The sequence below is a fragment of the Cyanistes caeruleus genome, chromosome 22, assembly GCF_971803275.1.
Source record: "Cyanistes caeruleus chromosome 22, bCyaCae1.hap1.1, whole genome shotgun sequence".
In the NCBI taxonomy this organism is placed as follows: domain Eukaryota; kingdom Metazoa; phylum Chordata; class Aves; order Passeriformes; family Paridae; genus Cyanistes; species Cyanistes caeruleus.
In genome coordinates, this window is record NC_141722.1 from 323,753 (window position 1) to 339,882 (window position 16,130).

At 47.1% G+C, this 16,130-nt stretch overlaps 1 protein-coding gene across 33 annotated transcripts in view; it reads left to right on the forward strand.

Moving 5' to 3' along the window:
• EIF4G3 (eukaryotic translation initiation factor 4 gamma 3) overlaps positions 1-16,130 on the forward strand; it is a 109,107-nt gene that overhangs the window by 30,447 nt on the left and 62,530 nt on the right. For 23 of the 33 annotated variants that reach the window (XM_086860463.1, XM_086860467.1, XM_086860457.1 and 20 more), the window contains 2 exons: positions 4,236-4,311; positions 8,529-8,672. In XM_086860463.1, coding sequence (XP_086716589.1) covers positions 4,236-4,311; positions 8,529-8,672 — 220 coding nt within the window. Of the gene's footprint in view, positions 1-585; positions 771-998; positions 1,080-4,235; positions 4,312-8,528; positions 8,673-16,130 lie in introns of those variants that run through there. The other 10 variants (XM_086860464.1, XM_086860468.1, XM_086860469.1 and 7 more) reach the window with 3 other exon arrangements.

Genomic DNA, 16,130 nt, shown 5'->3' on the forward strand with positions numbered 1-16,130 from the left:
GCAGGGATGAAAATCAGGAGTTCTGGAATGGTTTTGTGTAAGGTGTTTGCATAGGTGCCTGTGGGTACTGTGGGAGTTATTCCTGGGAAAAGGTGTTTCCTCAGAGCTGTGAGCTAGAAGGGGAGGAGAGGCCAGGGGTGCCTGGGGTAAAATGGTTGCTAGTTGCTGAAATGAGCTTAGGTGAGAAGCACCATTTGAGGAAAAATGAATCCATTTTGGGAGAAAGTGGAATAATGTTCTTTCTGTCTTCCTGCAACCTTGGTGGAGCAGAGAAGCCTGTACAGATTCCTGCTGGAAGGGCTGATTCTGGTGTGTGTTTCCAGGTCTGTAACAGCACACAGAAATCTCGCAGAATTGCAGGTCTGTAGGGTGATTGGAACAAGCAGAGAAACGTGATACAAGGAGGAGGTTTCTGCAAGGAATTCCTGCTGTCATTTCACTCAGCGTTTGGCAGTGTCACTGATTGGTCCAGCAGCTCCAGGCTGGATTTTTTTTCCTTAATCGCTTTACAGAGCAGTCACATATTCCCCTCTCCTCAGAGTGTGGCCGTTGCTGTCTAATTAACAGAGATATTCCTCTTTTTAGGGAGATTTTTGGTTTCCAGAAAAATTCTGTTTGGTTTCCAGCTGGCGTTCCTTCTCCCACTGGGTCTGTAATAGCTGCCGAAATTCCCCAGCTTGTAATCACTGCTGCAGCCAGATGGGGACTAGGTGGAACTCCCACTGCATCTGTGCCTGCATTTATGAGTCTGCCAGAAGTGTCTCACTTAGGTGAGATTTGAAATATATATTTCATTAGTTAATGAGCCCTGAACAGCGACGAGGAGAATCCAGCACTGGTACTGCCAGGGCTGCCATCCTTCTCCTGGATCCTGGTGTGGTGCTGATGGAGCAGGAAGAGCTCTAAGGAATCGTTCAGCCTGATATGAGCAAAGCAGAGGCTGCAGTTCCACTTTACCAACTGATAGTGCTTTAAGAGGTTCTTCTTGGATTTAACAGGGTCTCCTTTGCTCCTGTCTTCTGCTTCATTGCTCTCCTCGTCTTTTCTCCCTGTGGAAGGAGCTCTGAAAACTCTGTGAGGTTTGGATTATCTTTGCTTTTCCTCCCTCTCCCTTCCCACACTCCTGGAGGGTTTCGGAGCATAGTTGCACAAATGAGTGATGTGGGTGGATATTGGGGATACTGGGGAGGAGGAGGGGGAGGAAGAGAGGGGGCACAGGATGCTTCAGAATTGGATCTCAGCATGGCAGGGTAGTAACAGGAAAGAGCTGCCTGAATTACTCAGGGTATCCTGGTGCTCCTGGCTGTGGTGAACCCAGCACTGCAGCAAGGCTGAGCTGGCTGCACTTTAACTCCTGCACTTGCCTGGGTGTGCCAGGGCTGCCCCAGGGCAGCAATCCCAAGGCTTGTGCTGCACTTTGGGCTGTGCAGCCCCAGTGGCACCAAAATCTGTGTGTGAGAGGATGAGTGGGTGCCCTGGGGGTGCTGTGGGTGTGCATGTGGATGAGATGGTGCTGCTGGACGAGGTTCTGCTTCCCACCTGCCTGCCCTGACCCGCTCACCTCCCTTGGTGGAGCATTCTTGCTGTCACTTAACCCATTCCTAGGAGAAGAGCCCCAGCAGCACAAGTCAGGATGAGCTTTGCTGTCACCCTGGCTCACTTTTCCCACAGTAATAGCAGCTGTTACCCCAGGACAGGCTCCTTTGGGATGTGGAGGGAGAGGGAAGGTGCTGATTTCCACTGGGGAGCAGGAACAAGCTCCAGGAGGCTTGGTGGGAACCAGGAGCGTTTCCACTTGCCCTGCTCTTCTCGGGAAAGCTGGAATCTCTCCCCTAGTGCAGCTCCTCTCAGGGAAGCAAGAACCTTTCCACTTGCCCAACTTCTTGCAGAGAGTCAGTCTGATGCCACAAGTTAGATGCTGGAAATCACTTTCTCCAGCCATTGTTTCATTAAGGCTTACTGAAATATAAGGTATTTTGTTCCTATCAGTCTTGTGTCCAGGTCAAATCCTTTTGCAAAAAGGACTTAAAAGGTTTCTTCTGGATGGAATGAGAATCATCCCTTCCTAGGAGAGATCTTAAACAGTGACTCCAAACTCTGCAAATCCATCTAAACTACTCCTTCCTTCAGGCAGCTCTTCCTGGGCACAAAAAGAGTGGTGTCTCTGCTCAAAGGAGATTATTTCCTCCTGACTTACATAAGTTCTAAAATAAGAAAATAAATCCCAACCTTGTCAAGGATGAAACCGTTTTTCCAAATTCAGGAATGATCCCTTTTGAAGCAGCAATTGCTTCAATGAATTGTCAGGAGTGCCTGGAGAAGGGAAATCTCAGCTGTGACACAAGGGGGACAGCTCCATCCCTGTCACAGGCTTGTTCCTGGGGAGAGGGAATGGTGCTACAGCAGGAAATTTGAGTTTTCATTCCATCTTCCAGTGTGGTTTTAATCCTTCTCTCCCAGATTTTGGCTTTTTTTGTTGTTGCTTTCCAAAATTTTGGGGTGAATACAAGATCCTTGGGATGAAGGCTGGGAGTGACTCTGTTGAAGCTGCTGATAAATCTTACTGTTGTTTGGCTGAGTCAGGGTTTTAAATCCCATTTGGTTGTTAAAAAACTCTGTCAAATGACACCACTTGGGCCTGAGCTGGCAGATGAGCAGAGTGCAGATGAGCCTTAGACCCTGCAAACAAATTCTTGCCGTCATTAAAAAGAGGCAAAAAGAGATGGAGGGTGAGTGAGCAGCAGCCTGGGAAACGGTGGATCCTGTTCCTGGTGCTCCTGCCCTGGAGGTGGCCCTGGGCTGTCCCTGGTGTCCCCGGGGTGACTGGCCAGGTCAAGGTGTGGCAAAGGTCAGGGCTGGGCTCTTCCCAGCGTAATCCCATCAAGCAGCTTTTTATTGTGTCTGCTGCTCTAACACTGAGTAGATAACAAAACTGAGAAGTTTTAGAGCAATTTCTGAGCCTGTTTGGTGAGGAGGAGCTTTTCAGTGCCAGAGTTCAGAGCACAGCAGATTGTAAATTTAACTGTGTGTTTCTGATGCTGTGAGTTTGCCTGAGCACTGCTGGAGGAGGAGCTGATCCAGCTGGGATGTGCTGAACAGGCTGTGTCTGAACAGTCCTTACTTCAGCCTTAACATTTGGTCCATTTTAAGGGGAATGCTTGGGATGGTGAAGCTTGGGGTGCTTGAGTTGTGTCAGCCCTGTCACTGTGGTGTCGGTCCCTGCTTTGGGCAGCAATGTATTAATCTGGGGGTCAGACTTGGGGTGCAAGAGTCCCTTGAAATTTTGACTCAAACTAATCTGGGCTCAGAATTTAACTTAGCAATGTGTTTTTCCTTGTTAGAATAAAACTAAGTGTTTTAATGACTTTATTTTCTTTTTAAGTATCCCACCCTGTTAACACGTGAGGTCTTTGTCCTTCCCTGTGTGCAAGAACCTCAGTCAATCTGGCTGTTCTCATTTCCCATGAAATTTTGGTGTGTAAAATATAAACAGCAAAAAGGTGAAATCTGATTATGGCATTTAGGAAAGTTTTTCAGCAAGTGCCTTTTCCGTGACAATGGACATTATTGGGTATTGTGTAGATCTGCGTGAGGCCACAAGGTGTTACCCAAGTCAGGCTTTTTTACTCTTTAGGATCCCTGCATCCCTCTGTTTTTACTCCACAAATAAACCAGATTGTGTTGTGGGGTTTTTTTGTGCATAGTTTTTTTCCCTTTTTTTCCCCCTTAGATTTCCACAATGCCTTTACAATTAAGAAAACTCTTGCAATCTGCCTTTAAGTGAGCCTGCAGCAGCTCCTCCAAACCTGCCATCCCTCTGCCAGCCCTTGCTGTTGGTGGGCGGATGAGGAAAGGAGTGACTGGGTGAAGAGGGGCAAACAAGGGAACAATTCCAGCAGGATTCCTGCGTGGTTGGCAGGACAGGAGCTGCCATTGTCCTGCAGTGCCCTGCTGATCCGCAGGGTTGGTCTGTTCAATGCCGAGGGCTTTTTTCCTCTTCAAATAAAAGCAGAGCTGGGGGATGCTCTCGACAGCCCCAAGGTTTTGTGGATTATTTGGAGATGAATTTGCGTTGGTTCCCTCGTTCCTGGTGTGCAATCAGCCGCCTCTGGAGCTGCGGCACATCCCGAGGGGTCCGAGCTGCCAGGCCGGGGGTCCCGGGCTGGGGTGACCCTGGGGGTGTCCCCAAGCACAGCCCTGCCTTCCACTGCTTTCCTTGACGTGCTGTGTTGCAGAATCCCCCGAGGTCCTGTCCAGCAGCCCCTGGAGGATCGGATCTTCACTCCGACCGTCTCGGCTGTGTACAGCACCGTGAGTATCTGCCAGGGACCCCAGGGCTGTGCAGAGCCCCTCTGCACTCACAGACTGCACTTACAAAGGACACGTGGGGAAAAGTACAACTTCTTTCTGCCCCCTGAAATAAAAGGTGCCCAAGAAGATTCTTTTGGTTGCATGTGAATAGGAAAAGAAGCGGGGACCTTCTGGCTCTCCACAATTCCCTTGACAGGAGAGGGCAGCCAGGGGGAAGTCGGGCTCTGCTCCCAGGAAACGAGGGCAGGACAGCAGGACAAGCCTCTTGTGCTAAGGGAGGTTCACATGGGACATTGGGAAAATCTCCTCACTGAAAGCGTGGTCAGACACTGGCACAGGCTGCCCAGGGCAGTGGTGGGGTCACATCCCTGGAAGTGTTCAAAGGATGTGTGGATATGGCACCTGGGGACAGGGTTGGGTGGGCATTGGGATATTGCTGGAACATTGGGCTTGATTTTAGATTTTCCAACCTTAATAAATCTATGATTTTATGAAGAACCTTTTTTTGTTGCATGGGAGCAGGAAAGGGAGAAATCTTTGGAGGATTTGTGAGTCCATTGCTATTTTTAAGTGTCTCTAGTTTTATTTAGCATATTGGAGAGTGGGTTTTCCCACCAGTGTCACTGGAATCACAGTGTTTTGGCCTGAAGTATTTTCACTTGTGTGGCTCCATCTCTTTCCTTTCCCTGGCATCTCACAGGCTGATTCTTTTGTGTACTAGTGGCTTCAGATTTCTAATACCTCCTTATGAGAAAAATAATCAAGAAAGATTTGTTTTCACATGAAACATTCCATTTCACAGAGGAAGAAATATTTTGATACTAAATAGAATATTTGGGATAGGTGCCTTTGGCTCGCTGTCCTAGATGGTTGCTAATGTATAATACTGATTACTGTAGAAATTTAGCTTAAAACCAGTGATGTTTATTTGTGAGCATCACAGTCTTTTCCTTTTATTAATTTCTGTTTTTTCCAATGGCAGTAGCTGGAAGCCTAGGGTTATTTATAAGCTTTGCTAAATCAGCACAGCCCTGGGAAAGTCATATTTTGCTTTTCTGGTTGGGATAGTGCAAATATTTTTAATGCCAAAAAACCCTTTTAAACTGCTCTTTTAATTATTTGGAAAACAGGAAGAAAAGCTGTAGATGGGATAAATTTGCTACATTTCGGAACATAAGCTGCTTATAGAGAAACATAAGCTGCTGTGCAAGGTTCTCTCCTCTCTGTTTGCAGGAGTGGCTGGGGATGGGGCTCTTGGCTCTGGCTCCCCAGGGACACCTGGGGCTGGAGCATCCCTTACCCACAGCAGCTGGGCCTGCCCCATCCCTGGCAGTGTCCAGGGCCAGCTTGGACAGGGCTTGGAGCAGCCTGGGATAGTGGAAGGTGTCCCTGCCCATGGAACAGGATGAGTTTTTAAGGTCCTTTCCAGGCCAAACTATTCTGTGAACATAAATGTACAAACAGTTATAATAAATAATTCAGTTTATATTACCTTCTATGTACTCCGTACGACACTTAAAAAACACTTAAAAAATATCTGAAGTCCTTTAAAGAAGGTTATTTTTTTCAATTCTTTCCTCCCAAGATATAATGCAGATGCCTGTGGGGAAAATATGACTGTAAAAATTTAAATTAATGTAAAATAGAAAAGTAACTGTGAAGAATGACCTAAAATAGCTTTTCAGTGTGGAAAAATATCACTCCTTGCTATGTTACAGGAATAGGCAACAGGGCTGGGAATATCTCAGCCCCAGGATTTGAGAATGCACAAGTTTGAGAGAAAATTTCATGTTTTGGGGAAAGGAGAGAAATTTCTCAGCTGGGTTCCTTTCAGGCAGTTTCAGGCTTTCATTTGAAGCCCCAGGCAGTTTTCAGATTCAGAGTCCAGGGAAAAATGAATCGGGATGGAAAAAGCACGTGAAGGGAGGGCCTTAACAAATTCATTCATGAGAGGTCTGGCTGGGTTGTTACACAAGGTTTGTAACACAGCACCCTGTGCTTAAGGCCTGGGTTTGCATTGCAGTCATTTTGAGGAGCACTATGAGATGACAGAATCGTGAAGGTTACAAAAGGCCTCCGAGATCCTCAAGTCGAACCTTCGAGTGCATCCTCAGTTCCCAAGAGACCAAGTAGGATGAAGTTTGTCTGAGAACTTGGAGTTGCTCAAAATTCACAAGGCTTTGGTAGAACTCTTTATCAAGGAAATCATACTTGCTATTAAAACCAAGCCCACCTAAATTCATCATAAGTCATCTTTATTTATTTATTGTGACATCTTCCACTGGTTTCACACCCAGCAGAGGTTCTGTGATTTGCCTTTTTGTCCTTTGAAAAGATCCTCCTGCAGTGAAGAGAATCCTGTAGAAAAGGGATTAGGGAGGATTAGCTGCTCCAGGATCTGGGTCAGGAGGCCAATGTGGTCCATGCCATGTGCAGGAGGGAAGCTCTGCTCCTCATCCTGTTCCAGCCTAGAATCATGGAATGCTTTGGGTTGGAAGGGTCCTTAAAGGCCATTCTTAGCTGGCACAGGCAGTGCTTGAAGTCCCACAGCTGTCACAAAAGAACCTCTGTTTTCCCCCAAGAAGTGCCATTCAAGGAGAATCCTGGTGAGGAGCACGGGCACAACCTGACACTGGGGCTGTTGGTAGAAATGATTTCCTTGTATTTTGGGTTTCCTTGGTTTGCCCTCCCTGACTGCATTATTTGATATCCATCACAATCCATGGTCACTTCCAAACACCGAGTGCTGCACGACTGACGTGACAGCTCTCTCAGGGTTGACACAGGAGTCATGGGAGAGACTCATTTTCTTGGGGATGGGCTGTGGAAAGTTTTCTGGAGTTCTCTTGGAAGGCTGGCTGTGATTCAGTGGAGGCTGCGTGCACACACCTGCCAAGAGCTATCAGCCCAAAAAAGAGATGATTCATCCCTGGCAGAGGGAAGGATCCAGTTGGGGACAGAGGGTGAGTTTCTGTGCCTGACCCACCCTTTCCTCTGATGAGCTCTTGGGGGCTGTAAATCTTCCCACAGTGAAGGCTCCTGGCCCATTCCCAAGGCTGGAGCTGTTGCACGTTGGGATTTCTTGGGATCTCGGTGCTGGCACAGCTGCTGTGGTGCTTTAGGAGCTGTAGTGATAGGCCTGGGACACTCTGGGTGCAACAAAGTGACTTGGAAAGAAGTGGTGACTTTGAAGTGGTGAATTCTGTGCCTTCTGCTCTCTTGGAGCTTGGACCTCACACTCCATTAAAAGAGTCAGGAATTTCCTTCTGCCTTCTTTACCCTGCTCAGGACATTTATGCACACATTGGCCTGTGCAGTGACCTGTGTGGGCTCCCTGTGCCTTTAGCTCAGACTGAGGAATGTTAGATGGGATTTTGGGAAGAAATCCTTCCCTTTGAGGCTGGGGGAGCAACCTGGGGTATAGTGGAAATTGTTCTTGCCCATGGCAGGTGTGGGACTGGATGGGCTTCAAGGACCCTTCCAACCCAAAGCATTCCATGATTAAGTGGTGCTTTTCAGCAAACAAATAAATGAGAAAAGGTCAGTGAGAAGCAAATGCTGAATTTCAGTAGTGTGAGTTTTAATCCAATCTGCCAAAATTTAATTGTGTTGGACAGCTGCAGGTGTCACTAATTGTGTGACTCTTTTTTACTATGGCCACTCTCACTTGTATATTTAAAACAGTTCCATCATGGAGATAGTAAAGTGGAACAAATATTTGTGTGCCATGAAAACATTTTTCTAATATTTTGCCTAATGTATTTTATTGACAATTTTTAATGGAAGTTGAGAAAGGAGATAAACATAGGCAAGAATTGCTTTACTATTTCATTCTTTGCTTGTGGCAAGTTGTGCAGATACCATGGCTTCCCTGTAGTCCTTAATTTTTCCTTCTTGGAAGGGAATATGCAGATTTTCCCCTGACTTTGTTGCTGCTAATGTGTATCCCCTTGCAAAATCCCAATATTTTTTGATATGGCTTGTCATGGAGGGATCAGAAGGTCCCAGGCCTGAAGGTAAAGGGATTCCACACATTTCCACCCGTGATTCCAGCTGGTGCTCTGGTTTTTTGATCCTTCCACATTTTCCTGAATCAAATAAATAGTTAAATAACTTGTGCAGTGTTTCACTTAGATAAATATGCATTATTTTACGTCTCTATGTATGTACAATGGAGTCTCTGCAGACTGATTACTAATGTAATGTTTTACTAACAGTTTATCTCCACACAGGTAACACAAGTAGCAAGACAACCGGGTCCTCCTGCCCCATCCCCTTACACTGCACATGAAATAAATAAGGGACACCCAAATCTTGCTGCAACACCACCGGGACATGCATCGTCCCCTGGGCTCTCACAGGTAAGAGCTGGCGTTGGAGCAGAGCATTTCCAGCCTCCCCCTTTTCCTCCTGTCCCATTCTCAGCTTCTCTGCTCAACAATTAACTGAGTTAGCTGTAACCAGTCTAGAAATAATGTCAATAGAGGGTCCTATTGGCAGCACTTAGATTAGCACACCAATAGCATAAATTGGTATTTATAAATTAAGTGCAAGTTTATTAGACATTAGTTCCTCATGCAGTCTGTAACAGAAACTAAAAGCTACTTGAAAAATTAGAGAAAATAATAATGGATGAAGAAGAGTGTGTTTTGCTGTTGGATCAGGCAGTTTGGGACACAGCCTGGCTTCCAGGTTAAATACCCTAAAAGTGCCCTGTGTCCTCTCTCAGGGATTTTGCAAGGGGAGTTTTGTACAAGATGCTGCAGTTCTGTAATTCTAAGAAAAGTGTCAGGAAAATGAGTTGCACAAATGGTTTCTCATAAAAGAGGTGAGACAAAGGGCTGGTTACAGAAAAGTCTAGAACAGGAGATAAATGGGAGTTATAATAAGAGTGGAGAAATAGAATTTAGTGAGATATGTAGAATGAATTGATCTCTTTGTAGCCTCTATTAGATAAATATTCTGCAGGGCTGACTTGAGAGTGGAGAAGCTTATCTGAAAATGGAGGGGGCAAAAGAGGCAGGTAATGGGGTGAGAAAAAAAGGGAGATAAGAGATGGTGGGATGGGGAAAGTGGGATATGTAAGGAATGAGGTGTGAGATAGAGGAAAGCCTGATGTTCCCTTTGCTCTTGATTAATTTATATTTAGGTGGATCAAGCAGGAAGGCCTGAGCAGGTCAGCTGTTAAGGAGAGTGGGTTTGTTCTGAGAAGGGGAGCAGGATGAGCAGTGTGGGCTGGGAATGGGGAGGTGATGGGGACAGCCTCAAGTGGATCCAAGCCCCCTCTGCCAGTGATGAGATGTCCTTGTGCCGAGAGAAAGGGAGAGTTTGGGGATCAGGGAATGTATGAGATGCTTAACCTGAAAAGTCAGGTGCAGTGAGGTACAGAATGTTGTACCTTTGTTTGGTTTCCTTTAGCTTTATCTAAACAGAAACAGCTGGTTCTGTGGTGCTGTGGTTGGGTGACCCTTTCTCTTACTCCCCCACAGTTTCCATCTGGTGTAGCTAAAACAAGAGCACTGCTCCCTGTTCCACCTCCTCTGAGGGTTCTCCTGACGGACGCCCTCGGGCGCTCTGCTGCCCTTCAGGATCAGTTTGTGCAGCACAGTGAGGAGACCGTGGCAGTGATGTGGAACAGTCCCACACCCACATCTCTGCAGTGTCTCTGCTTCCCAAATTCCAGGGCCTTGAAATCATCATGCTGCTCCCAGGAATGTGCTGAGCTCTGGCACAGGGGAATGCACAGCACATGCTGCTGCAGTGATGTTGTGGCCAGATGTGGCCCCAAGTACATAAAATTTCATATTCCTGTTGGGTTTTGCATGTTTTTCCCTCGTTCTGACTGGGAGAGGAGGGGCACAGCTCCTCTGCCTCCTCTCCTGGCTTGAGGCTGCAGAAGGGGCTGATTTGGCACAATTCCCTTTCTCAGTGTGTGGAGGGAAGGAGAAGCCATTGGAAGGGAGCAGAGCAGATCTTCCCTGGATTTGGCTCTCGGAGCAGGTTATACAGAGCTCAGGTCAGGCACCATCCCATGATGGATGGGAGAATCCAGAGCAGGCTGAGAGTGTTCCAGAGCCCTTAGCAGAGAAATTCTGTGAATCTGCCCCATTCCAGCTGTGCCTTACACTGATGAATGGGGCAGCCATGGTGGGATGGGATAATGGGAAAGCAGAGCACTTCCAGAGCAACTGGGCTGGGAGCAGCAGGAAAGAGCTTCCCTCTGTCCACAGAGTGAGGAGAGGAGGAGAGGACTCCTCCAGGGACAGTGTGCAAAGCTTAGGGCACCAGGAGAAAACTCTCTCATTCCCCTCATGACCTGGGAGTGTTTTGGAGGATCCCAAGGAACAAGTGCAGTGGGTTCTGCTGTGTGAGGGTGAATGGTTTGGAAAAGACTCTTGGCTTTCTCTGCCTCAGCTTTAGAACTGCAGGCTCCAATGGGATGCTGAGGGATTCTCTGAGTCCAGGGCCACAGTTTGGAAGCATCAAGCGACCGTGCTGGGAGCAAATTGCCAGGCATTTCCTCTGTAATCGGGGTTGTTCAGCTCTCATTACGAACGCTGTGCAGTGCTGGGCACTCAGCAGATTGCTGCTGCCTGCCCATTGAATGGGCTGGGGTGCTGGGGAGCAGAGGATCCCACAGCATTGATGGGGTCCCTCCTCTGGAGCTGTTGGAGTTGTGAACATCCCTCACCTGCTCCTAAAAAGGTCAAGATACACCTGAGAAAACAAAAGTGCAAGAGGGCTGAATTCTGTGGATCTTGGTGCAGAGACCTTGGCTTTTAGGTGGTTGATTTAAATCCAGAACAGATTGTACCAGCTGAAACTTGTTACCATCTGGTTCTGTGCCTGAAGTGAAGAGAGTTTTGTGGTCTCATTCTGGTCCTCAAAAATGTCACCATCATTAAATTAGCGTTTGTAATAGCAGGGAGACATTCCTTAGTACCTTCGGGTCTGGGAATGTGTGCCAGGAAGCAAGTCTGCCTGCCATCTGTGGCATGTTTATTAGGCAATTCCCAAGCCCCTCTTTTATGATCTTGGATCCTTTCTACAGGAGCTGGAATAATCCTGTTAGAACCATGATGTTTATTCAATGCTTCCATCTTCTGCAGCCCAATTTGAGATGCTTTTAATAAAGGGATGTTTATTAAGGGATTGGAACAGAAGGAGGGCTGTAATTTAATTGTAAGCTCACCCATTGGTACCCTGGGATCAGTCAGGTACCCTGGGACATGGGGAGTATTGCTCCTTGAGGCAGCTGCCTTTGGAGTCTGGTTGCTCCATATTAAACTCATCTTTCCCTAGATTCTGGTGAGCAGGGACAGGCCTGAGGGAAGGGCTGGAGCTGTGCCAGGGGGGTTTAGGTTGGAGAGCAGGAAAGGCTCTTCCCCCAGAGGTGCTGGCGCTGCCCAGGCTCCCCAGGGAATGGGCACGGCCCCAAGGCTGCCAGAGCTCAGCAGGGTTTGGACAGGGTGGGGTTGTTGGGGTGTCTGTGCAGGGCCAGGGGCTGGACTCTGATCCCTGGGGGTCCCTTCCAGCTCCATGATCCCTCATTAGGTGCACTTGTGCTTTGCTAGAAGGAAATAGTCAGCAGAAAATCAGGTAATAAACTTCCACTGCCCCTGGGGCAGAAAGGGCTCCCAATTTCATTGTCTCACTCAGACAAACCCCCATCCCTCATTTTCTATGTTCAGGAGTTGTTGTGGGTCCCTCGATCTGGGTTGGTCTCTGAGCTCTGCAGGGAGCTGTTCCCCAAGAGAACTTCCCTGTGGAGGAGCCTCCTTGTTTTGTGTAAGGTGTCACTACAGCCTGCTGGTTAGAACCACCCAGAATCCTGTACCTGCTCTGCTTGTCAGTCAGGGCATTTATTCATAATGCAGACACACACTCAGAGATTAAACTCTGCTTGTATAAATGAAGAAGTTGGTGCTGGACCAATGCTCTCTGTTTGTGCTGTTCCTCCAAGCAGCAGATTCCAGTTTCTTGGATCTTCTGTCCATTCCAGATAATGAGAGTAAAGCAAATTGAAACAACTCCTGACAGTGTTTTGTGAACAATAAACCTACCTAAATAACCAGATTTATATACAGTAATGATTTTTTTCTGACCAGTCAAGGGTTTAGCCTCTTCTCACTTCTTTCCTTCTGCTTCCTTCTGTACATCCGGGTCAGGCTTCATCCAGCACATTTCCAATGTGTTCTGCAGATTCCAGGCTTGCAGGAATATGTGAGTGCAGGTGGAGATTTGAAACTGTGAGTTATTTAATAGCTGATAAATCCAGAATTGTAATCTTCTTTTGGCCTTTGTGTTCAAGATCTGCTGGAAGTGCAGCTGAACCCTCTGGTTCGTAATAGGATTAGGAGGTTTTTGATTGGGTTAATAATGCTGGGAATATTTCCTCCTAGAATGTATTTCATTATTTTTGGTTCGTTACTGTGCTTTTTACCTCATTAAGTTAAATCCAGGCAAATCTGGCTGGAATCATCAGATATGTCTTGTGTCTCAGTGCTTTTGGGCTTCAGGGGGCTTTTGTGTGGGGATGCTTGGCTTCATGGGTGTCTTCTAATTTGGGAGAGAATCTGGGTGTAAGAACTGCAGGAAGGGAGAGTTGGGAAGGCATAATGCAGCTACAAATGCTGATTAACACTATTTATTTTCATTATTTAACCTTGGAAGCAGTTTGCTTTCATAAGGCACAGTGTAGGAGGGATGTATGAATTAGTTTTAGTATTTGTGCACTCAAGAAGGACAGAAAGAGCCTTTAATTTATTTTTTTTTTTTTCTAGCAAGGAGAGGAAAGAAAGGAAGACCCATTACAATTTTATCATGTACCTGTGTGAGTCTAGTTGGGACTAGGTCTGCCTTTAGACCCACCCCTCATGTGCCTCACAGAATCCCAGGATGGTTTGAGTTAAAAAGGATTTTAATCTCATCCCATCCCATGGGCAGGGACACCTTCCCCTATCCCAGGCTTTTCCAAGCCCCGTCCAGCCTGGCCTTGGGCACTGCCAGGGATCCAGTGGCAGCCCCAGCTGCTCTGGGCACCTGTGCCAGAGCCTGCCCACCCTGCCAGGGAGGAATTCCATTCCAAAATCCCATCTCTCCCTGGCCCCTGGCAGTGGGAGCCATTCCCTTGTCCTGGCACTGCAGGCCCTTGTAAAAATTCCTGCTCTGTGTTTAATCCTTCTCCAAGGGGTCTGGTTTGCCCAGTGGGGAGAGATGTGTTTTTCTGCTGCTGCTTGAGCTTTTCCTGTCTGGAGTAGCTGTGACCTGGCTCAGAGCATTCCCTGGCCCTCCCACCCTGTGCAGACACAGGGATTGGGAATGGGAAACCTCTCAGTGGTGTCCTGGCCACATGGCACATCCTGGCTGCTGTGAGCAGAAGCAGCTTTGTTTGCATGTCAGATTATTTGGAATCAGAAACACTTTTAAACTTGGTGACTTGGTTTGGGGTGAAATAAAACAGCATTTTTAACAGAAAATCAAACTTTTCTGTAGCTGTTTAAACATTCTCCAGATCCCTTTCTTCAGGACTCTTCCATGTGTGTTTTCTGTTTTCACTCTCATGTGCCCATGGCTTTATTTTGGTGCTTTTCAGACTTTGCCACTTGTTGAACTACATTTTTATTCATAGTATAACAAGACAAAACAATACAAGGCAATTTGCCATTTTCTTACATTTAATAATTTCAATTCTGAAATTCCTTCTGTAATAGTACCTTCTGTTCCATTCAATTTAATGGATGTTTTCTTGCATGCTCCAGAAAACAGGCAGTTTTTAAACAAACACCATGTGTTCCATAAGGCACCACCAGAGTCAGCACAAAAGTCAGGGCTTTACACAGCGTTTTGTAAGCACAGAGGGCATAAAATATCTGCTTCCAGCAGTGGGGATGTTGGAATTTCTGCCCTCAGCACACACATACACTTCATATTTTTGAGTACCTTAATTACAGAAAATGCCAATTTGCTTAATTACATAATGGTCATTACAGAGCAGCCCAGGCTGGGAGCCAGGTGAAGCCCTAGCAGAGTTTCCAGATGTTACAGGATCATTTCCTGTGACATTATCTGTGGCCTCACACCTTCCTTAGGAGCAGATTCCACGCTGATGGATTTAAAAATGGCTTTGGGGGACAGCAGGATGCCTGTCCAGCCCCATGACTCCAAATCCCACTTTCTCAAATCCAGGGCATGCAGAAAGCAAAGCCTGGAGGAGATGAAGGTGCTGGGTGTGAGTGAGGAGGGGCAGCCTGAGGAGCTGCTGTTCTGGCCTGCACTGCCTGCAGGGAGTTCATTAGGGAGAAATGAAGATACAGGGTTTAAATTATAATCCTCTTACTTTCCCAGAGCTGAATGCTCAGAGATTTCCCTCATTGGAGGGTTGCAGTTGTTTGGGTTGCAATGATTGAGTTGTCACAGTGATTGGATTTGGGGCTATGGGAGGGCAGAGCCTGCCCAGCTCCACAAAGAAATGATGATTCACAATTAAAAGCCACATCCTTGCTGTCACCATCACTCCACACTCAGCAAAGTAATGGGTTCTGCTGCTGTGGGGGATTTCTTCACCTGTGTCTGAGGTGAAATTCCTGCTGTCCACCCAGTGACCCAGGGGAAGACTCTGCAAAAGCAGCCTCAAGGGCTGGTGCATCAATACAGCCTGTCCCACGCTCCCTTTGTGGTTTTCCTCAAAGAAAATTGGGCAGCAGCTGGAAGGAAAACCAAGTCTGGTTGTTAAAAACAGGGATAAAGAGGAGACTTTGGTGCAGTCACCTCCTTCTCCTGTACCTTGCTCTAGGGGCAGCTGCCTTTGGGCTTAGGGGCTTGTGTGAGGCAGAATTTATAAACCTAGGGACAGGACCCTGATAATGTAGAGTATAAAGAACACTGACTGTGCCTCTGAGTGCCCAGCTGGGGGCTTTGAATCAATATTTAGCATTTAACCAGGAGCTGTTCCATTGGGAACAGAGCAGTGCAGGTTTTCTGCAGAAATCCCCGTCCTGCAGGAGAAACGGGTGTGGGCTGGGGGTGTTGTGTTGTTTGGGGAAAGAGATGGATTTCATAACAGTTTTATCCTGTTTCCAGCCAGTGCTTGTTTTCAATATTTTATGTATTGACATTAAATATACCAAGATACTTTTGAAATGTGTGTGGTGGCACTTGGGTGAGTTTTTAGCTGGCTGCTCTCCATCAGTGATAAGTGAGATATAACAAGATGTGAAACCACCTGGGCAAGGGACCATCGTTTTTATTCCCCTGCAGCACCACACTGGCCTGTGGCCACGCAGAAAAAACCCTTTGGGGCTGCTGTGGGACAGCCAGCAGCTGCCCATGGCCCCAGCAAACCTCGTGCTGTTCTCAAGTGTTTTGCTTACTCTGTCACGTTCCTCCCAAGAGATTTAAACTCTGTGCTGGTGTCCAGGGGGAGCCAGAGCCGTGGCTGTGCCAGTGGGGCTGGGAAAGTGAATGAATGAATTCTTCTCTTGGAAAAACAAAGAATGAATTTCTTCTCTTGAAAGTGAAGTGAATGAATTCTTGCTGGGAATACAAAGGTTTGGAACTGGGAAGTGACTGGGAATGTGAAGGTCTGGAACTGGGAAGTGACTGGGAGCACAAAGGTTTGGAACTGGGAAGTGACTGGGAACACAAAGGTTTGGAACTGGGAAGTGACTGGGAGCACAAAGGTTTGGAACTGGGAAGTGACTGGGAGCACAAAGGTTTGGAACTGGGAAGTGACTGGGAACACAAAGGTTTGGAACTGGGAAGTGACTGGGAACACAAAGGTTTCCTCCCCAAGGTCACGGCGAGGACTGGGAGCGGCA